The sequence below is a fragment of the Bos indicus x Bos taurus genome, chromosome 25, assembly GCF_003369695.1.
Source record: "Bos indicus x Bos taurus breed Angus x Brahman F1 hybrid chromosome 25, Bos_hybrid_MaternalHap_v2.0, whole genome shotgun sequence".
NCBI classification, from domain to species: domain Eukaryota; kingdom Metazoa; phylum Chordata; class Mammalia; order Artiodactyla; family Bovidae; genus Bos; species Bos indicus x Bos taurus.
Genome location: NC_040100.1, coordinates 31,606,643 through 31,629,734, shown reverse-complemented (window position 1 = coordinate 31,629,734; position 23,092 = coordinate 31,606,643). Strand labels below are relative to the sequence as shown.

Below are 23,092 nucleotides of genomic sequence, written 5' to 3'. Positions count from 1 at the left end.
CCTTAGTTATGGCACCCAGATCTTTGTTGTATCATGTGGAGTCTTTTGTTGTGGCTCGTGGACTCTCTAGTTGTGGCATGTGGACTTCAGTATTTGGAGCACTCGGGCTCAGTTGCTCCATGACATGTGGGATCTTAGTTCTCCGACCAGGGATCGAACCCACTTCTCCTGGATTTCAAGGCAGATTCTTTATCGCTGGACCACCAGGGAAGCCCCAATATCCTGGCATGTCTATTTCTAGTGCAAATGAAAAGTGAAAGTCGCTTAGTCGTGTCTGACTCTTTGTGACGTCATGGACTGTAGCCTGCCAGGCTCCTCTGTCCATGGAATTCTCTAGGCAAGAATCCTGGAGTAGGTTGCTGTTTCTTCTCCAAGGCATCTTCCTGACCCAGGGATCAAAACCAGGTCTCCCGCATTGCAGGTGGATTCTTTGACATCTGATGGAAATATATGCCAGTAAATATACCTGAGGGGTTAAACATACTTTCTTTGTTCTCTGCTGCATTCACATCATCCTGTATCGTCAATATTTATCCATGTTAATAGACATGTATATTCATTAGGGTTTCCCTGGTGTCTTAATGGTGAATAATCTGCCTGTCAGTGCAGGAGACATGGGTTCGATCCCTGGGTCGGGAAGATCCCCTGGAGAAGAAAATGGTAACCCACTCCAGTGTTCTTGCCTGGGAAGAATTGTGTCCTCCTGGACAGAGGAGCCTGGAGGGGTACAGTCCATGATGTTGCAAAGAGTTGGACACGACTTAGCGACTAAACAACAAACAACAACAATGATATTCATCACAAAAAACAGTGTCTTATTACAGATGGATAAACCGTGTCAGCCTCTTCACTCTCCCAATGTCAGCAGGTAATTTGTAAGCAATTTCTTTCTGATAACATTCACAGCATCCGCATGTGTATGTTTTGAGACTTCCCTTATTTCCTGAGCATGGTTTCCTAGAAGTGGAGCTGTTGGCTCAAAAGATAAACAGTTCTTGAGGCTGTTGATTCATATTTAGAAAAAGCTCACCTCGGACCCCCTGTTTCCTTTTGTGAGCTGTCTGCTGATGGGCAGCAGAGGCTTGAGCTGTGTAACCCTAGGACAGTCCCTTAACCTCTGAGCAAAGCTGGCAGGTCAGGAGAATCCTGTTCACGTTTGCACAGCAGGCCGTCCAACCAGGAGATCCTGCAGACCTATGCTCATCCTCTCTCATTTCCCAGTGGACTCCCTTGAAAGCTTTACGTTTTCAACTTTGTCCTGTTCATTTAATTCCCTGAATTTTTATAATTCCAGCTAGAGACTTTGGAGTTAAAGGACATGGGTTTGAATCCCAGATGTGTTTATGTTGTTTGACTCTCTGGGCCTCAGCTTTCCCATCTGAAAAATGGGCACAGTACAACCAACCTCATGAGGCATTATTGGTGACCCAGCAAGAGCAATCGTATGGTTGAAAGGAGAAGGACGTGGACTGACTTGGAGAGACTTGAGTGTGAATGGTGGCCCTGAATAGTATAGCAGTGTGAATTCTTTTTTATTGACCGCTGAACCTCTCTGAGCTTCAGTTCCTTCCCCTGTAGAAATGCAAGTAATAAAAGTCGGGGACAGTAACCCCTCTCGCAGAGCTCTTGTGTAGACTGAACGAGAGCAGGCCATGTCTGCAACCCCTTGAATGTTCAGAGCCCCTCTCGGAGGTGAGTACTCTTGTGTTGCAGGTTCAATTCAGTCGTTCAGTTGTGTCCGACTCTTTGCGACCCCATGAACTGCAGCACACCAGGCTTCCCTGTCCTTCACCAACTACTGGAGCCTGCTCAAACTCATGTCCATTGAGTCGGTGATGCCATCCAACCATCTCATCCTCTGTCATCCCCTTCTCCTCCTGCCTTCAATCTTTCCTGGCATCAGAGTCTTTTCAAATGAGTCAGTTCTTCACATCAGGTGGCCAAAGTATTGGAGTTTCAGCTTCAGCATCAGTCCTTCCAATGAACACCCAGGACTGATCTCCTTTAGGATGGACTGGTTGGATCTCCTTGCAGTCCAGGGGACTCTCAAGAGTCTTCTCCAACACCACAGTTCAAAAGCATCGATTCTTCGATGCTCAGCTTTTTTTATAGTCCAACTCTCACATCCATACATGACAACTGGAAAAACCATAGCTTTGACTAGATGGACCTTTGTTGGCAAAGTAATGTCTCTGCTTTTTAATATGCTGTCTAGGTTGGTTTCAACTTTTCTTTCAAGGAGTAAGTGTCTTAATTTCATGGCTGCAGTCACCATCTGCAGTGATTTGGGAGTCCCCTAAAATAAAATCTCCCACTGTTTACATTGTTTCCCCATCTATTTGCCATGAAGTGATGGGACTGGATGCCATAATCTTTGTTTTCTAAATGTTGAGTTTAAGCCAACTTTTTCACTCTCCTCTTTCACTTTCATCAAGAGCTCTTTAATTCTTCTTTACTTTCTGCCATAAGGGTGGTGTCATCTGCGTATCTGAGGTTATTGATATTTCTCCCGGTAATCTTGATTCCAGCTTGTGCATCATACAGACTGGCATTTCACATGATGTACTCTATGTATAAGTTAAACAAGCAGTGTGACAATATATAGACTTGACATACTCCTTTTCCAATTTGGAACCAGTCCATTGTTCCATGTCCAGTTCTAACTGTTGCTTCTTGACCTGCATACAGATTTCTCAGGAGGCAGGTAAGGCAATCTGGTCCAACTCTCACATGTACATTTTCCCGTACACGACTACTGGAAAAACCATAGCTTTGACTAGACGGACTTTTGTCGGCAAAGTAACGTGTCTGCTTTTTAGTATGCTGTCTAGGTTTGTCATAACTTTTCTTCCAGGAAGCAAGTGTCTTTTAATTTCATGGCTGCGGTCACCATCTGCACTCATTTTGGAGCCCAAGAAAATAAAATCTGTCACCGTTTCCATTGTTTCCCCATCTGTTTGCCATGAAGTGATGGGACCGGATGCCATGATCTTCATTTTTTGAATGTTGAGTTTTAAGCCAGCCTTTTCACTCTCCTTTTTCACTTTCATCAAGAGGCTCTTCAGTTCTTCTTCGCTTTCTGCCATAAGGGTGGTGTCATCTGCATATCTAAGGTTATTGATATTTCTCCCAGCAACTTATTCCAGCTTATGCTTCATCCAGCCTGGTATTTCACACGATGTACTCTGCATAGAAGTTAAATAAGCAGGGTGACAATACACAGCCTTGACATACTCCTTTCCCAATTTGGAATCAGTCCATTGTTCCGTGTCCTGTTCTAACTATTGCTCCTTGACCTGCATACAGATTTCTCAGGAGGCAGGTAAGGCGGTCTGGTATTCCCATCTCTTTCAGAATTTTCCACAGTTTGTTGTGACCCACACAGTCAAAGGCTTTGGCATAGTCGATAAGAAGAAGTAGACATTTTTCTGAAACTCTCTTGCTTTTTCGATGATCCAGCAGATGTTGGTGATTTGATCTCTGGTTCCTCTGCCTTTTCTAATTCCAGCTTGAATATCTTGAAGTTCACGTAATGTGGAAGTCTGGCTTGGAGAATTTTGAGAGTTACTTTGCTAGTGTGTGAGATGAGTACAGTTGTGTGATAGCTTGAGCATTCTTTGGCATTACCTTTCTTTGGGATTGGAATGAAAACTGACCTTTTCCAATCCTGTGACCAGTGCTGAGTTTTCCAAATTTGCTGACATACTGAGTTATAGCACTGAAGTAGCTCAACTGGAATTCCATTACCTCCCCTAGCTTTGTTCATAGTGATGCTCCTAAAGCCCACTTGACTTCGCCTTCCAGGATATCTGGCTCTAGGTGAGTGATCACTCCATCATGGTTATCTGGGTCATTGAGATCTTTTTTGTACACTTCTTCTGTATATTCTTGCCACCTCTTCTTAATATCTTCTGCTTCTGTGAGGTCCATACCATTTCTGTCCTTTATTGTGCCCATCTTTGCATGAAATGTTCCCTTGGTATCTCCAATTTTCTTGAAGAGATCACTAGTCTTTCCCATTCTATTGTTTTCCTCTGTTTCTTTACATTGTTCACTTAAGAAGCTTTCTTTTCTCTCCTTGCTATTCTTTGGAACTTTACATTCATTTGGGTATATCTTTCCTTTTTGCCTCTCTTCACAGCTATTTGTAAGGCCTCCTCAGACAACCATTTAGCCTTTTTGCATTTTTCTTTGGAATGGTCTTGATCACTGCCTCCTGTACAGTGTCACAGACCTCTGACCATAGTTCTTCAGGGACTCTGTCTATCAGATTTAATCGCCTGAATCTATTTGTCATTTCCACTGTATAATCGTAAGGGATTCAATGTAGGTCATACGAGAACCGTCTAGTGGTTTTCCCTACTTTCTTCAATTTAAGTCTGAATTTGGCAATAAGGTGTTTATGATCTGAGCCACAGTTAGCTCCCGGTCTTTTGCTGACTGTATAGAGCTTCTTCATCTTCGGCTGCAAAGAATATAAACAATCTGATTCGGTATTGACCATCTGGTGATGTCCATGTGTAGAGTCTTCTCTTGAGTTGTTGGAAGGGGGTGTTTGCTATGACCAGTGCGTTCTCTTGACAAAGCTCTGTTAGCCTTTGCCCTGCTTCATTCTGTACAGGTAGAAAATGTGTTGCAGGTAGGAAAGTGTATTTCCTATTTTCCATGGAGGGAGCTTCTGAATGAAGTTTTCCCCGTAGGAGGTCTTGGCACTGAGCTGCCTCTTATGTCTTAACTGGCATGGAGGGTTTTCAAGGAGGTGGAAGCATCATAAATGCCCATCTCTGCCATGCCCACATGGACAGTGCTTTTCTATCAGAGATATGGTTTTCTTGCCCTAGAATTTCTTTCCCATTTCTAGAGGGCTGTGCCCAGTATGAAAATGCAGCATTTCACAAACTATTCGGTTTGAGGAGTTAATAGACGCTCAGTGTACATAAATATATTGAGGGCTCTGAGAAGCCCTGGGGAGGAGGGGGAGGGCGACAGAACTTTTCTAATGTTTCTAAACATCTCTAACTCTCTTCTTCCGTCTGTCTGTCTTGGAATCCGTTGTCATCCCTGGGAATACAATTTGGAAAGGACTCTGTAAGCAAAGGTCTCCTCCTTATTTGCTTATTTTCTCTAAAGCAAAGGTTTTCTTCCTCAGATGTGTCACTGCTCTCGTGGTCTTCACCACGTGGTATACTGCCCGTTACTCATTCCATAATGCTTATCGTGCAATCCACTCACTTTTAAAAACTTTTACATACCTTTCCAAAGGATTCTTTATATCAGGGGTTCCCAACCTCTGGGACCTAATGCCTGATGATCTGAGGTGGAGCGGATGTAAATAATAGTAGAAATAAAGTGCGCAAATAAATGTAATGCACTAGAACCATTCCTCCTTACCCTCCGGTCCATGGAAAAACTCTTTTCACAAAACCAGTCCCTGGTGCCAAAAAGCTAGGGGACTGCTGCTGCTCTGTATCATTTATGTGCCATACATGGAAAACTGGGGTTTTGAAACATACCGGAAGAACTGCCTAGGCGTTAAAATATGAACAGTTGGGTGAAGCCCGCAGCCGATCTCCAGGAAGTACCAGCTTTGGGAGATTCTGTTCTAGTTCATCCTCTGTGTTTTTTTTTCCTTTCCCTGAACTGTGAGGAAGTTGTATCCCACCCCCACCCCTGCTTAAGAGTGGAAAGAACTGGGTGGGTACTAAAGAGGCGGCAGGGAGGGGGGTGTCTTCGGGTTTCTCTTCCCTTTCACGGGATGCACTTAATCATTGTCCCGTCCTGTCATCTGGTGAGGTGGCAGAGGAAACGGCATTCTCATTTGATCATCAGGATTGATACATTCTATATGCTTCTTTTGTCTACAGATTAAAGTTCTATTGTGTGTTAATCGCCCAGTCAGTCTGACTCTTTGCGACCCCACGGACTGTAGCCTACCAGGCTCTTCTGTTCATGGGATTTTCTGGGCAAAAACACTGGAGTGCGTTGCCATTTCCTCCTCCAGGGGATCTTGCCAACCCAAGGATTGAACCTAGGTCTCCTGCATTGCAAGCAGATTCTTTTGAACCACCAGGGAAGTCCAGAGTTCTATTGGCTGGTTGCAAATTAGTCATTCAGAGCCTAGGAATTATTTTCTCGGGCCATTGACTTGTTAGGGATCTATTTGTTTATTTTTTTGGCTGCATCGGGTCTTAGCTGTGGTGCACGGCGTCTCTAGTTGTGGCGAGGGGCTCAGTAGTGGCACTAAGGCAGCTTCTGCCCCCAGACCCTCTTGTCTTATTTGGGTTACTCAAGTCTCGTCTGTCTGCCTGCTTTGGTCATTTGAGCCTGTATCTCATCTTCAGATTGTTACGAATGTCAGTTAAAATACTGGGCTGGATAGAACCACATGCATGATGTGACCGTGTCAGCATCCTGGATTTGCCATCAGAGCATAGTTATAGAAGGTGTAACCCCTGGGGGAGGCTGGGCCAAGGGTATACAGGACCTCTCAGTAATGTCTTTACAACTTTCTGGGTCTATAAGTACTTCAAAATAAATATGGAAACAAAGGCTTCATCTTTCCCGGGATCCGTAGCTAGTTGCCTCTCTGGGGCAGTCAGTGGGTCCTCCCGATGTTCGTGTTTGTGTCAGGAGCAGTTCTACTGGCCTGACAGTGTGCCTTTCCCGCAGAAGGCAAACAAGTTCATTGAGGCAAAGTTGGCTGGGATGAATTTATGGTTCCTAAAGCTGCCCATCCGTAGTGTATTCTCCACGATATCTCATCATTTTGATGAAAGTTGGATTTGTATTAAAGGTCTTGATCTTCCCCTGTTAGGTCGATCTCTCTTGTGGCATGCAGAAGCTTTAGTTGGGGCATGCTAACTCTGAGTTGCAGCAGGTGGGATCTAGTTCCCTGACCAGGGATCGAACCCAGGCCTGTTGCATTGGGAGTGCAGAGTCTTAGCCGCTGGACCACCATAGAAGCCTTAATATTTAGATAGTGTTAAGATGTTAATAGTGGAGAAGGCAATGGCACCCCACTCCAGTACTCTTGCCTGGAAAATCCCATGGATGGAGGAGCCTGGTAGGCTGAAGTCCATGGGGTCGCGAAGAGTCGAACACGACTGAGCGACTTCACTTTCACTTTTCACTTTCATGCATTGGAGAAGGAAATGGCAACCCACTCCAGTGTTCTTGCCTGGAGAATCCCAGGGACGGAGGAGCCTGATGGGCTGCCGTCTCTGGGGTCGCACAGAGTCGGACACGACTGAAGCGACTTAGCAGCAGCAGCAGCAGCAAGATGTTAAAAGATGCCTCCAAACCAGAAGAAAAGCAGCCTCTTGAACATTTCAGTGCTGGCTGCAGAGTTGACAATGAACTAGGCAGCTGAGGGTTGGCCTGGATGGTGTGCTTGGGCAAACTGAGGCTTGACAGCCCAACCCAACTCACCAGTCGCTGGGCCTGAGTAAACCTACCTCTTCTTGCCTCTTGCCTAACATTCTGAACATATCATTGTTAAATTAGGCCATTTGTTGTTCAACCTAAGTCTTGTCTGACTCCTTGCAACCCCATGGACTGCAGTTCACCAGGCTTCCCTGTTCTTCATTATCTCCTGGAGTTTTCTCAGACTCATGTTCACTGAGTAGATGATGCCATCTAACCATCTCATCCTCTGTTGCCCACTTCTCCTCCTGCCCTCAATCTTTCCCAGCATCAGGGTCTTTTGTAATGAGTCGGCTATTCACATCAGGTGGCCAAAATATTGGAGCTTCGGCATCAGTCTTTCCAATGAATATGTAGGACTGATTTCCTTTAGGATTGACTGATTTGATATCCTTGCAGTCCAAGGGACCCTTGAGAGTCTTTTCCAGCACTGCAGACCATACAGAGATGCATATCAATTTCTTTCCCTTATTTTAAGCTATGTGCTTGGAATTCACACAAGGGGATTAGGAGTAAGCTGGATGAATGACAAGAGCTGGCAAGGGGATCCAGGAAAAGTAGCTGTGTCAGCATGTCCATTGGGCAGTGTTTTCCTGCCCGCAGATCTCGAGATTCCTTAGTTGTTTATTACCTTCAGACACTGGCTCTTTGTATCACAGAGAAAGTGCAGCTGCCAAGAGAAGCATTTGTGACAGGCTGTCTAGGAGGAGGAGGATAATTAAGGAACTCCTTCATGTCTGACTTTCTTTCCAAGTTTCTGAGATGAAACTTGGTGACACCTCAGTATACGGTCATGTCTGCAGTTGGTACTTGTGTTCTTTCTGCCAAAATACAGTGCAGAAAAGCACAATGCCAGGTGCCATCTCTGTGGGCTGAGGTATAATAAGATGCATCAGAAACAGAGTCAGTGATTTGCAGTCTGCAGTTTGGCAGTCTGCAGTTTTTCCACTGAGCATATATGTGGCATATTATTACCAAGGAATGGCATCTCCATCCATAAATAGATGGAATCAGAAGCTTACCTTGGTGAATTGTTAAATGAGACAAACCAGTTGTAGAAAAATTTATAGCAGGACCCAGTTGCATAAAGTAAACTCTGAGTGTATCGTGTTTGTAGTGAGTCTGTGAGCATGGAGGAGACATGAAATGTGTGTACCAGATGTTTAATGGTGGTTGCCACGGAGAAGGATGTGTGGGACAGTAGACAGAGGGAAAAAGTCTTCAAACAGAAAAATTTTGAGGCATGTGAAATTGTGTTTCACCTGTGAATAATTATATTCAGTGATGTATGTATGTGTGCATGCTCAGGCGAGAGTTGATAGAATGAAAGTAAAAATGTTGTTATTCATTTTCTCAGTTGTGTCCAACTCTTCGTGACCCCAGAGATTGCAGCATATCCCTGTCCTTCACCATCTCCCGGACCTTACTCAAACTCATGTCCATTGAGTCGGTGACGCCGTCAAACCATCTCATCCTCTGTCGTCTGTTTGTCCTCCTGCCTTCTATCTTTCCCAACATCAGGGTCTTTTCCAGTGAGTCTGTTTTTCACATCGGGTGGTCAAAGTATTGGAGCTTCAGCTTTAGCATCAGTCTTTCCAATGAATATTCAGGGTTTGATTTCCTTTAGGATTGACTGCTTTGATCTCCTTGCTGGTAAGAGACTCTCACGAGTCTTAAGAAGTTAGTGAGATTTACTTCAAGGATTTTTAGTGGAATTTTTACATTCCTTCTTAAATGTGTTCTGATTGAGTATTTTGCAATGAGTGTTTTATTTTTATAATCATAAGAGACACCCCATCGTAAACCTGTTTTCATCGTAAGGCAATATTCCAGCATATGTAAGAACACTCAGGCTTAAAACCTTGTGGGATAGGGAATGTGTAGAAGCAGAAAGTGTGGAAGAGGCATTTGTCTCTGGGGCTGAGGTAAGAAACCAGTTTCAAATCCCAAGAGAGACCGAGAAGCGCTCACTGGGGCCTTGGAGACACAGACCTGGGTTTGTATCCAGACTCTGTGTCTTACATGTGACCTTGGTGTTGGCCATGTGACCGTCTCCATGACCTGGGTTTGTATCCAGACTCTGTGTCTTACATATGACCTTGGCGTTGGCCATGTGACCGTCTCCATGACCTGGGTTTGTATCCAGACTCTGTGTCTTACATATGACCTTGGCGTTGGCCATGTGACCGTCTCCATGACCTGGGTTTGTATCCAGACTCTGTGTCTTACATATGACCTTGGCGTTGGCCATGTGACCGTCTCCACGCCCCAGCTCCTCTCCTGCAGAACGAGGAGGGTGTTACAGGGTCACCGCACCTGACGTATTGTTAGGTACTTAAGAAGCATGCTTCCATTGAATGAAGAGTGGATGAATGTATATATGCGTGCTTGATTCACTGAGGTCACACATGTGAAGTCTGAACTATGTGTAAATTCTCAGCAGATGGTATTTTTCTCTCCTGACTTTCATGTCCTAGTCCTCAGCCAGGGTACCTGGGGAGTGAATTCAGTGGAGTGGGATCTTGTCATTGCCCGAGTTTCAAGTTCCATCCTACAGTCTCACCTGGGGAGAGGGGTGGGGCAGGTGGACTCAGTTAACTGCTTTTCATCATTGTACCACACTTTGAGAATCTGTAAAGTGGGTGGTGGTGTGCTAATATGTACCTTGGAAGGTTTGAATGAGATAATAAAGGCTTCATGTGATGCCTGGCAAATAGTGTTTAATACGTGTTCAGTTCAGTCGCTCAGTCATGTCCGAGTACGTGTAGTAGTTACTAAAAACACTGAGTGTTCCCCAAGGAAACAATAGCTAGTATGTGTTTGTGTAAATGGACATACTGTAAATTTGTCCATTTTTACAGTTTCTGTAAATACTAGAGTGCCTGACACAGTCGTCACCTAACAGGTTGTTAGATTCAAATAACATGAGGACCGCACATGCCAGCATCCTGAATTTGTGGGTGCTGAAACCAATTAGCGCTTATTTCCGCCATGAATGAGTGGTTCTTGACGGCATTACACAAACGTGCCCTCGCTAACCTTATCTTTCCAGCAAAGATCTCTAAAACAGAATATATTAATATTTACCAGATGCACACTGTGTATTTTCCTTACGCAGATTCTCTTCCTTCCTTGGGTCTAAGTTGCCAATTTTAAAATACATTTTTCTGACATTCTTGTGCCCACAGAGAAAATGAAGTGCTCAAAGTGCAACTGAAGAAATACGTAGGCGCTGTCCAGATGCTGAAAAGAGAAGGTCAAACAGCCGAAGGTGAGGGGCAGAGGGAACCCGGGGGGGGGGGCGGGGCTGCACCCCTGTGCCTGGCCCGGCGGACGCTCAGCATGGGAGGAATACACCTGCAGGTGAGTTAGAAAAACAGTGCTGCTTAGGATCCCGGAAAATTAATTAATGAAAGACCCTGCTCTTCATTCTTGCAAAAGTAAGACTTACTTGCTAGACTGTTAGCAATCATTGTATCAATTTGTGCAGTTAGGGAATTTTATGACTAAAGTCTTAAGATATTTGCAAGGTGGTGAACCTGTAGCACAATTAAGTCATGTCAGGCCATGGGTGAAAGCAACAGAATGCCAAAGTGGCGGAGAATCATTGGGGTTAGGCTGATCAGGCTCCAACCCCAGTTCCAGTTCTGTTTCCTAATCTCTCTGTACCTCAGTTTTCTCATCTATAAAATGGGGGCAGCTGGCAGCACCTGCCTCATGAGGCGATCCATGTAGACGTCTTAGCATAATGCCTACCAGAGAGGGAGCACTGAGTAGGTTTGTCGTTCAGTCACTAAGTCTTGTCGAACTCTTTGCGACCCCACGGGTGGCAGCACACCAGGCTTCCCTGTCCTTCACCGTCTCCTGGAGCTGGCTCAAACTCGTGTCCGTTGAGTCAGTGAGGCCATCCAACCATCTCATTCTGTTGTCCCCTTCTCCTCCTGCCCTCAATCTTTCCCAGCATTAAAATCTTTTCCAGTGAGTCAGTCCTTCACATTAAGTGGCCAAAGTGTTGGAGCTTCAGCATCAGCCCTTCCAATGAATGTTCAGGGTTGATTTCCTTTAGGATTGACTGGTTTTATCTCCTTGCTGTCCAAGGAACTCTCAAGTCTGCTCCAGCACCACAATTTGAAAGCATCAATTCTTTGGCACTTAGCTTTCTTTATAGTCCAACTCTCACATCTGCACATGACTACTGGAGTAGATTTTAGCTGCAAATAATAATATTCTTGATCAGAAATACAAGTAGATAGAGAAGTGATCACCTGGGCAAGATCCCACCAAATACGGTGGTGCCGTGTGCTTCCTCCCGTGCAGTTTGGCTGTGCTTTAACTGTCGTGACTCTGCTGAAATGTTTCTTAGGTCAACCTGCAGACAGGGTATTTAACTAGGGCTAAAGTGTCTTGCGACCTTCAGCCAACTGACCAGAACAAGATTTTCTTATACAAAAACAAGCCCTTGGAGTGTGGACATTTGAACAGAGGGGAGTATGCTCCATGCTCACAGGTCTTGGGAGTCAGCCAGTCCTGAATTCGAGTTCAGGCGCATCCTCCATAACTTGACCTCTTGGAGTTACTTAGCCATCTGAAAGAGGAAACGCCACACCAGTGTGAGGGGAAATCACATGAGTGGCACGAGGGTTGTGTGGGGATTTACCAAGACAGTGAATGCAGAGCCTTCATTCATGTAGCACCCAGTGTATAGTTGGTATCCAGTACATGTAGTCATTTCTCTGTGTCATAGAGACAGGATTATAATCTGAGTGTGATTTGCATAGTAATATCATGAAAGATTGGACTTTTTTTGAGTGTTTGTATTTATTATGGTCTCCATTTGATGAGGTTCAACACGTTGATTTTCTTTTTGCTTTTCTTTGATAGCATGCCTTGCTTTCTTCATCACTAGTTTGTAACTGCCTCCAGTCTGGCGGTTATCACTGCAGCATTAATCTTGTCTTTCTCAGGGGGACCATCACCCTTTCCACACAGATACTGCTCGTGTGGCCCGGACTCCATCTCATTACACTGGGTTGTGTCTGCGTTGGCCTTGTGACTCCTCGCTTCTCATCTCTGTTTCCCCAGCACCTGGCTTTTGTAGCCATTCATTTCATTCACTGCATGTTTTGAATGAGTAGTTTAGCCCTTTATCCTTTCCAAGCAAGTTCAAGTCTATTCACATTTGACTCAGTAATCCTGGGATGAGTAGGTGTTTCCCCTGTGTTTTAAAATATTCGTTATTAGAGGTTCAGGAGAGCTTAAAAGTCTTGTCTGTGGCTTTGGGGTGGGAATGAACTCAGGTCATTTCCTTCCAAATCCCTGATTCTTTGCCTTACGAACTTGTTGAACTAGCGTTCAGAGGCCTTTCCCGGGGGCCACGTGCCCGTGCCTCCTCTCTGGGGATTGCGGCATGGGGCTGGGGGCTCTGTTTGCAGGTTTAGATGTGTGACTCTCATGCAGGTGGCCTGTGGACTATGCCACCGCCGTTTCTGAAATCTATACTCTGCCCTCACAGGAATTTAATTTGATCCTGTAAGAAAATTAAACTTGGGGTGGGGAATACCACTGGGCTTGAATTTGGTTTAAAATCTGCAATACTATATAGTACATTTCTGAGTAGGAGCAGTTTTGGAATGAGTCGTCCCCCCCACCCCCCCAAAACAGAAGCTATAACATAGAGAAGGGTTTCTCACTGCAGCCGAAGTCGATTTTCCTAAGACCCAGCTTGAATGTGCTGAGCCAGAGCTGGGTTTGTGGTAACCCTTAAGTGGAACAGAGCAGAGAGGATGAAGCACACTTTGTCACTCATTCATAGTCCTTTTGTTGTTTGTTGTTCAATTGCTCAGTTCAGTTCAGTCACTCAGTTGTGTCTGACTCTTTGTGACCCCATGGACTGCAGCATGCCAGGCCTCCATGTCCATCACCAACTTCCGGAGTTTACCCAAACTCATGTCCATTGAGTTGGTGATGCCATCCCACCATCTCATCCTCTGTCATCCCCTTCTCCTCCTGACTTCGGTCTTTCCCACCATTAGGGTCTTTTCCAATGAGTCAGTTCTTCGCATCAGGTGGCCAAATGATTGGAGTTTCAGCTTCATTATTAGTCCTTCAAATGAATATTCAGGACTGATTTCCTTTAGGATTGACTGGTTTGTTTTCCCTGCAGTCCAAGAGAGACTCTTAAGAGTCTTCTCCAACACCACAATTAGGAAGCATCAGTTCTTCAGCACTCAGCCTTCTTTATGGCCCAGCTCTAACATCCGTACATGACTACTGGAAAACCATAGCTTGGACTCTCCAGAACTTCATCGGCAAAGTCCCTTTTGCAGTCCCTTGCCACTCTATTTTCACCAGGTCAGAGAAGACCATCTGCCATATCTGGGAGTCATCCTGGGTGGAAGGTCTTTATGAAAGTCCTTCAGTGCAGGCGTGAACTGAGTGATGCCCTTCTCTTCCTTGCTTAAGTCCTGCATTTTATTCTTTCTTCCACTTAAGTAAAATTCGTGAGCACCAGCTAACATGCCAGACACCAGTAAGCAGCCTGATTAGAAGATGTGCTTTCAGAAATTGTGCTCTGGCCTTTCCAGAGCCTTTACCTAATTTTCAAGTGATGTCATCTACTACTCAGAGAAATTGGGGCTCACTCCTCAACCCCAGCCAGCTGTTGACTCAGTTTGTTGAAAACTATGGCATATGTGCCCTGGCCAGATTGGGGTGCCTTGGGGTGCCCTTGTCAAGCTGTGGTATCTTGGGGGTGTCCTAGACAGGCTGCGGTGGGGGACTTGGTGTTTCTGGGGAGCTGGGGACAAGGGGTAGGGAGAGGTTGGCCAGGGAGAGTCTTTTCTGATCTGGGATTTGCATGGCTCCTGATGTTAGGTGGACATAGCGGTGTGGACCAGCTTCTCAAATTCTAGGTGAGAGTTCAGAGTGCTTTTTCCACAAGAGAATCCTTTTAGGTTGAGGCTATAAAGCTTTTTCTTTTTTTAAAATCATTTGGACGACAAATTGTTTGTGAAACTGAGCTTATCAGTAGGGAAAAGGGTGAGAAATCATTGAAGCCCCAGATGCCTTCAGGATTGAGTAGATGGCTGAGGGCTATGTTGGGATCATTCTATTCATTGTTGTTCTGGGAAGTGCCTTCAAGATGAAGAAAAAAAAATCAACTGAAAATGGACCTTTAGAATAGATTGTTGACAATGTTTAAGAGGTCAGTCGGTAACTTTATTTCAATTCTGAGGTTATCATGACTCTTCTTCCCTCTCAAGTTCTTTATGAAACATCGATGTAGGCATCTGACAAAAGTGTTCCAGGTGATGTCTTTATTACTGACGATTGGTTGGAAACTCCAGCTTGACTGAAGCTAGAACCACACTCCCCAGTGCATTGTTCTCCCAACTGTGGACCCTGGGACCCCCTTGTGAGGTGTTGTTGGGTCTGCTGAATGATGCCCACCCAGTGGGGACCAAGGAGGAGGACGATCCAGGGGGGCGTTCTCTGTTTACCGCGGCATCTCTGTTTGACTGAGGCTCTCACAGTCATGTAGGAGGTGGGGAGTGAGGCTGAGAGTGTGTTAATGGGGGATGTCTTCTCGTGGACGTGTGGCCCAAGGTGGGGGCCCTTTGGTAAGACCTGTGATGACTGCAGATATTTCTGGGTGCCTCCTGAGGGAGACACCAGCAGTGGGGCTGGGTCAGCAGTGTCGTTCCCTGAGTAGGCGTCTCCTCCATCTCACCTGACCTTCTGGGGAAAGGCTCTGTCAACAGAAGGAAGGCTTGTTTCACCTGTCGCTGTGACCTTTATCTCCAAAGGATCACCGCATCCTAGTCCCTGTACACGTCCCCACCAAAATAGTGGTCATGGCCAAAGCGTTTGGGAATCACTGTGCATTCCACAATCTTCTTGCTCGTCGTAATTGACATTAGTGGATGAGGGACCCCTGTGCCAAAGACACTGAGGACCTCCCCAGGGCACCTGACTTAGAGGCCATGCAAGTTTCTATGCCTCAGTTTCTTCCTCTGTAAAATGGGAACTGCAGCAATACCTTCCTCATAGGGTTTTGGGGGAAGAAGGGATAAATGAGTGTATGGAAAGCACTTAGAATAATGTCTGATATGTAGCAGCCACTCAGTAAATATGACAGTTACTGTTATTACTATTTTTACTGTCTCACTTTATTTCTCAGGGCCTCTCTGATCACTTGTAAAATTAGGATTGATTAAAATAGTATATATACTTCATAGGTTGTTGTGAGGATTAGCTGTTAAGAGGTGTAATTCAGATAACATGCTGGGATCTAGAAAATGCTGGGGTGGGTGGAATGTCGGGCCTCCAAAGATGTCTGTGTCCTGATCCCTGAAATCCGTGCCCACACCACCTTCCATGGTGAGAGAGACTTTAGTTGTTGTTCAGTCGCTCAGTCGTGTCTGACTCTTGTGACCCTGTGGACCACAGCCTGTCAGGCTCCTCTGTCCATGGGATTCTCCAGGCAAGAATACTGGAGTGAGTTGCCATTTCTCCTCCAGGGAGTCTTCCCAACCCAGGGATCAAACCCACATCCCTTGCATTGGCAGGCAGATGCTTTACCACTGAGCTACCAGGGAAGAAAGAGACTTTTCAGATGTGATTAATATAAGGCTTTTGACAGGCAAAAGGAGAAAGCAGCAGAGGATGAGATGGTTAGACAGCATCACTGACTCAATGGATGTGAATTTGAGCGAACAACAGGAGACAGTGAAGGACAGGGGAGCCTGGCATGCTGCAGTCCATGGGGTTGCAGTCAGATACGACTTAGTGACTGAACAACAACCGCAGTGTTGCGTATGCATTTGGGGAGTCTGGGTTCTCTGAGCGCCCCATGGTGGGGGTGGGGCTGGTCTCATGGAGGTCTTAGCTGCAGAGCAGCCCCTTGGTGGGTGTCGGGCTTCTCCTGGGCTTTCCCAAGGAGCATTTGCCCGTGAGTTTGGAGGTGGTTCTCAGTACCAAGGAAGAGGTTCTACAGGGGCAGCTGAACGTGGGATTCCAGACGCGCCCGTGTCCTGTGTCACACGGCTTGGGCCGCCGCCCCCCGCTGGCGTGGTGGCCGTCTCTGGCCTTGTGGGGTCAGGTCGCCTGTGCTCCAGCTTCTCTGGGCCCAGTGTCCTCACTCAGGGTCAGCCCTGTGATGTCGATGAGGCCCTACCCTCCCTCCTGCCCTTGACCTCAGCCGACTGGCTCCAGCTGGGCGTCAGGGCTCTACTAGGCTGTCACGAGGAGTTCTCCCTTTCCCGTCAGGCCTGGAAGGCTGGAGCCACTGTAGTTACCTTGTCTCCGAGTGGAGCCTGAGTGTGAGGCCGTCACACAGGGAGAGGAGCTGAGCTGAGAGGCAGAGAGGCACTGGGGGTCGATCATGTCCTTCGAATCCCCAAATCCAGCTGTCCTGATGTGACGGTCCAGCCCTAAACGTACTGTTAACAAGAGCGATAATTAACTAGCCTCCCTGCCACTGTCTTCAAGCTTGGGTTGGGTTTCCATAGCTTGGATGCATGCATGCTCAGTTGTGTCTGACGCTTTGAGAACCCATGGGCTGTAGCTCACCAGAGCCCTCTGTCCATGAACTTCTCCAGGCACGAATACTGGAGCGGGTTGCCGTTTCCTCCTCCAGGGGCTCTTCCTGACCCAGGGAGAGAACCCTCGATTCCTGCGTCTCCTGCATTGGTAATCGAATTCTTTACCACTGAGCCATTTGGGAAGTGCAGTCATGGCAAGCTATTTGCTCTTTCCTGGATGCAGGGTCTGTTCGGTCTTCAGGGGGAGCTGTCGTTTCTCTGAAGCCTGTCTTTCCTAGCCTGCAGTGTCTGTATGTTGTGAGGTCCTTCCTTCTGGCCCCCTCCTCTCATGAAGTCCCCTCCACTGGAATCATCTGTCCTGGCCTCCATAGTCCTATCCTGCGGTGATGGATTTTAAGGCTGCAAGCTCTTGTTGGTATTGCCATTTAATTCATCAGCCACAGGCTCAGGGGCAGAGGGAGAAGCAATGGCCTGTTGCTGGTGGCAATCAGAGTAATCGGCAGTGAGAGCAGGTGATCTGGGGGAGGAACTTGATGGATGAGGGAGGCTTGGGAGCAGTTTTAAAAGTTTAAGAAACAAAAGAAGTTTAAAAAAAAAGAAAAGGAAGCTGTCAGCCCATGTCCCATGTCGTGTCTCTGCCTGCATGTGACTCGCCCAGTGACCCCTGGCTTCCATGCCGGCATGTGCTCCATGTCCTCCTCAGGGTCTCACTTCCCCCGGGCTCCGGAAAGTGGGGCGGGACTGTGGAGAAGCCTGGTCCTGTGATGACGCAGGGTCAAGGGCGAGAGGATTCATGGAGCTTGTGGGTTTCAGGGTGTGTGTGGCGCCGTGGGACCTTTCAACCTGCAGCTTCCCTCAGGGACTGCAGGCACTGGGGTGTCTCCCTTGGTGGCCACATATTCTTGCCCCCAGTGTGCACACAGGCAGAGAGGTCTTCGTTTGAGGCAGGCTGCTTTGGTTGCAAGGGAAGCAAGCTGGGGAGTCGTGTGTGTGTGTCTGGTTCCACCGTGATCAGCACTGGACTTCGTGGAGACTCTAAGATCTCATCACTCTGCTGTTTAAAACTCAATCCAGACTTTAAAAAAAAATTATTTTTGGTGGTGCTGGGTCTTTGTTGCAGCCTGCAGGGGCTTCCTCTAGCTGTGGACCAAGGCTCTAGAGCACGTAGGCTCAGTTGTTGTGGCACGTGGTCTTCGTTGCCCTGCAGGATGTGGGGTCTTAGTTCCCCGACTGGGGCTCGAACCCACGGCCCCTGCAGTAAAGCCCAGAGCCTTAACTGGACCACCAGGGAAGTCCAGTCTGCACTTTATGATGAGGGCCTGCAGTGCTCGGTGTGATCGGCTCTTCCCTACTTCCCAGCCCCGTCTCCTCCCGCCCTCTCCTGGCCCGGCCACACTGGCCTTACCAAGTCACACCTCGGGACCTTGGCTGCTGCTCTCCTTCTGGAGTGCTTGTCCTGCCTCGTCAGGCAGGCCCTGTTCAGTGTCACTTCCCCGGCCACCCCGCCTCTCCTTCCTTCGTCCCGTCACTTCCTTGATCTCCGTCACAGCACCTTTATGAGCGCCTCAGCATGTGTCAATTGTCTGTTCCCTTCCTTGTTCACTGTCCGTGTTCAGCCCTGTGGTGTACCGTTCAAGGAGCAGAGACCTTGCCTGTTCTTCCCTCTGCTGTGTTCAGAGGGCCCCACTCAGGCTTCACCCAAGGGATGCACTCCATAAATATTTTTTAAAAAATAATCTATTCTTTAATTGGAGGAATATAGCTTTACAATGTTGTGTTGGTTTCTGCCATACAACGATGCAATTCAGCCATAATTATACATATATCGCCTCCCTCCTTAGCCTCCCTCCCCTCCTCCCATCCCTCTGGGTCATCACGGAGCACCAGGCTGGGCTGCCCGTGTTATATAGCAGCTTCTCACCAGCTGTCTGTCTTGCTCATGGTAACGTAGGTATGTTGATGCTGCCTTCTCGCTTCATCCCACTCTCCTTCCCCTGCTGTGTCCTCAAGTCCATTGTCTATCTGTGTCTCCATTGCTTCCCTACAAATAAGTTCATCGGTGTCATTTTTCTAGATTCAGTAGATAGGCGTTGTTGTCGTTTAGTCGCTCAGTCATGTCTGATGCTTTTGTGACCGCATGGACTGTAGCCTGCCAGGCTCCTCCACCTGTGGGATTCTCTAGGCAAGAATACTGGAGTGGGTTGCCATTTCCTTCTCCAGATATATGCATTAATATACAACATTTGCTTTTCTCTTTCTGACTTAATTCACTCTGTATAACAGGCTCAAGGTTCATCCACCTCACTAAAACTGACTCAAATTCATTCTTTTTTATTTTTTATGGCTGAGTCATATTGCATTGTATATATGCACCACATCTTCTCTATCCATTCCTCTGTCAGTGGCCACGTAGGCTGCTTCCATGTCCTAACTGTTGTAAACAGTGCTGCTGTGGACCCTGGGGTGCATGTGTCTTTCTCAGTTATGGTCTTCTCAGGGTATACGCCCACGAGTGGGATTGCTGGGTCATATAGTAGTTTTATTTCTAGTATTTTGAGGAATCTCCATACCCTTCTCCATAGTGGCTGTCTCAATTTGCATTCCCACCAACAGGGCAGGAGGGTTCCCTTTTCTCCACATCCTCTCCAGCATTCATTGTTTATAGATTTTTTGATGATGGGCTTTCTGACCAGTGTGAGGTGGTATCTCCTTGTAGTTTTGATTTGCATTTCTCTAATAATGAGCAATGTTGAGGATGTTTTCATGTATTTCTTGGCCGTCTTCCATAAATGTTCATAATACGAATGATTAGAAATGAATAGAAATCCAGGAGGAGTTGTAGAACCTGATTGAAAACCCACAGCAATTAGGGAGAGCCCAGCGGTGGGCGGGGTCGTGGGTCTTCATTCTAAGGGCACTGGTAGCATGCTGTACCACATGTAACTGCGTTTTTCAGTTGTGCCTCCAACCAGATTCTTCTGATCACGTGTAGTTTTGGCTCCTTATAACTATACTTATTAGCACACGGCTTTGACTCTTCAAGGGTTTCGTCATTCAGAGCTATTTTGATTACAAGAATCATAAAAACCCAATTTAATCAGTTTTCAATTAAACAGCAGAAATCCAGGAGTGTCTGTCTTTAGGAATGGCTTGATCCAGCAGCTCAAACAATATCATTAGGAAATGTTTTTTGTTTTTCGTGTTTTGACTTCTCAACTCTGTCCCCCTCCCTCCAAATATTAGCAGTGTGGTGCTGCTAAATGTTGAACCATTAGCCCTCAGAGGAAAGTACTAATTTCCACGGTGTTGGTGCTGCACTGTGGTCAGTTTCCAGCTGTTCACATGACGTCACTGAACGCAAAGTTAGGAAGAGATGCACCCGTGGGTTCCCGTGAACCGGTGTGCCCCAGCTTTGCAATGCCTCCTCGTTGTTGCTTCCTTTTTCAGGCAGGTGTTCTTCTGGTGACAGTAAGCTGCCAGCAGCTCTTGTTTTCATCTTCCCAGCAACCCAATCAAAAAGAGCTTCTTCCCACTAGTTTCCTTATAAACCACTCTCCCATCTTTCCCCTTGTGGAGCAGAGCTTCTCAATCTTGGCTCCATTTGAGTCACCTGGGGAGTTTTTAAAACGTCCCAGTGCTTGACCACTTGCAGCCACCACGTTAGAGGATATTGCTTTCAAGCTGATGAAGTGATGCCTGCCACTTCATCAAGTTGATAAAGTGCTTCAGATGTGTCAGTGTTCGTTGATTCTTGGCCCGTGGTAGAAATCTTGACTCACATGGACATAAGAAATTAATCATCACAGTCATCCTGCTCCAAAGTGGCTGTGCCAAAATTCCTCCCCAGGTGTAAGCTGAGGCCATGTTTCCCCTGCGCCCCTGAGTTGGTTCTCCCAGAGATGCCTTAGGTGATAAACCTCAGTGTCTGGCAGGTGACTGAGAGATGCCTGTTCTGCAGGACGCAGCTTGTGCCTGGGATGGCTGGCCCAGCTGGTTCGAATCTCTGCCTTCACTTTATCCTGAAAAAACCTGCTCTATTCCTCTGTCCTCATGGGCCCCTGAAACCCAATCATGCGCCGTCAGCCAACATGGGGAACCGAGTCAGAGCATGAGGGGCTTGGAACTGGACATCAGCTGGGGACAAACAGACGGGCTTCTTGGCAGCAGTGCTTGGTGCGGACCAGATGTGCTGTGGACACAGGGAAGGCTCTTCCTTCCATGGGAAAGAGAAGCCTCTGCCTTGAGAAGGAACTCAGAAAAGGCGATAGCAGAGCTTGGAGGCCAAAGGCAGGCACACGTTTTCCATTTGAGGGGATCTGGCTTGAAACTCAGCCCCATTGTCTAGCAGCTCTGAAGTCTTGGACCAAGTTTTAATCTCGGAGCCTCAGTGTTTTTATTTGAACAGTGATAATGGTTTTGATTTCCTAGCATTATTTGAAGTTTAAAAGAGATGATGTATGTAAAGTACCAGGCAAATGTTGACATTATTTTGGGTTATGGAAGCATTTTGAAGGGTGTCCAGGCTATGGCAGGTCAGGGTCCATTAGCAGAACACCTGTTCATTAATTTCTGGAAGTGGGTGAATAATTATGGTGATAATTGTAGAGTAAACCCCTTTGAAAGCTTTTGCAGTCCAGTATCCTGGTAAAACAATATTTGTGTGATCAGCCAATTTCCTGACCTTTAAATAAAAATCTGAACTGGTAGCCCCAGTCCCTGGTCCTTGCTGAGCACTCAGTACTGCCAACACCAGGAAGATCCTCCAGGGATGGTGGCCACGGATTTTAGCTTTGATAGTTTGAAATTAGAATTTGCTGAAGAAGTTCGGAGAGTAATGTACCCATCACCTAATGTACTCACCACCACCTAGATGTAAAAGATGAATTTCCATATTGATTTCAGATACTTAAAAGTTGGCAAGTGTAGTTCAGGATGTCCTTACTGATTGCATGCACAGATGTTTCCAGGTTGATTCTTCTTGGCCCAGCTTGGGGGGCAGGCCTCAGACTAATGTGGGGTACTTGGGGGGTATATGTGTGTCAGGGGACTTAGAACTTTGGTGGGAGCAGCTCCATTCAAACATTCTGGATTGAGAGGGGAGAGGGGCAGGCCTCCAAAAGTAAGAGATGGGTTTTGCCAAGAGAGGATGTTGAGGAGGAAAGAGATAGGGGTTGTTGCATCTGGCGTGACATGGGCAATTGGTAACACCAGCATTTTTAGGTAGGAGGGGTTTGGTGGTTTTGTTGGAAACGAGGTTTGAAGGCATTTTCCTGAGACCGTATCTGCACAGCATGCTGTCCATTTTTGTTGAGTTTGTATGTTTACGTGGGATAGTGTAACAGAACTAGATTTAGCATCATGAAGAAGAAAACCTAGACAACACTGACTTCCACAGGTTTTTTTCCTTACCTCACATAAGCCTAGAAGTAAATAGTCCAGGGCTAGTGTGATCATTTCATGGTTGTTGTGACCTCGGGCTACTCTCTTCATTTTGCTCTACCATCCTTAGTACATGGTTTTTTAGCTTCATGATTGCCTCATGGTATATATATTGTGGCTAGTGCTCCAGCCATCACATCTATATTTCAGGCCAGTAAAAGCAGAAGTGGGGAAGGGCAGAGAGTGCATTTTACAGCTGAAGTCTGTAAGGATTTAAAACTTTAGGATCATAAGCTTTCTCTAAGGAGCTTTCCCACTCCAAATGACTTCTTTAGAGCTCTTGAAGGTGTTAGTCGCTCAGTCGTGTCCTATTCTTTGCCACCCTATGGACTGTAGCCCGCCAGGCCCCTCTGTCCATGGGATTCTCCAGGCAAGAATACTGGAGTGGGTAACTTCCTTTCTCCAGGGCATCTTTCCAACCTAGGCATTGAACTCTGGTCTCCTGCATTGCAGGCAGATTTTTTTTTTTTTTTTTTACCATATGAGCCACCAGGGAAGCCCTAAAGCTCTTAGGCCTCCCCTAATTGTGGGGAAACATGGTTGCCTAATTGGCACATAAGGAAACAGGGACCATGGAGATGGGGTTGGCAGCCAGCAACCCCTACCCCTGGTGGCTTTGAGAAAGGGGAGGCTGATGACAGTAACACCAGGGTGGATGCAGGGAGGGTGTTTCTAAAGTCCCCCCAAGC

General features: G+C 46.6%; 1 protein-coding gene across 2 annotated transcripts in view; it reads left to right on the top strand.

The window, feature by feature from the left end:
- The window catches only part of SNX29 (sorting nexin 29), a 600,629-nt gene that overhangs the window by 207,883 nt on the left and 369,654 nt on the right, over nucleotides 1-23,092 (top strand). For both annotated transcript variants that reach the window (XM_027527872.1, XM_027527873.1), the window contains one exon: nucleotides 10,611-10,693. In XM_027527872.1, the coding sequence (XP_027383673.1) occupies nucleotides 10,611-10,693 (83 nt within the window). The remainder of the gene's footprint in view (nucleotides 1-10,610; nucleotides 10,694-23,092) is intronic.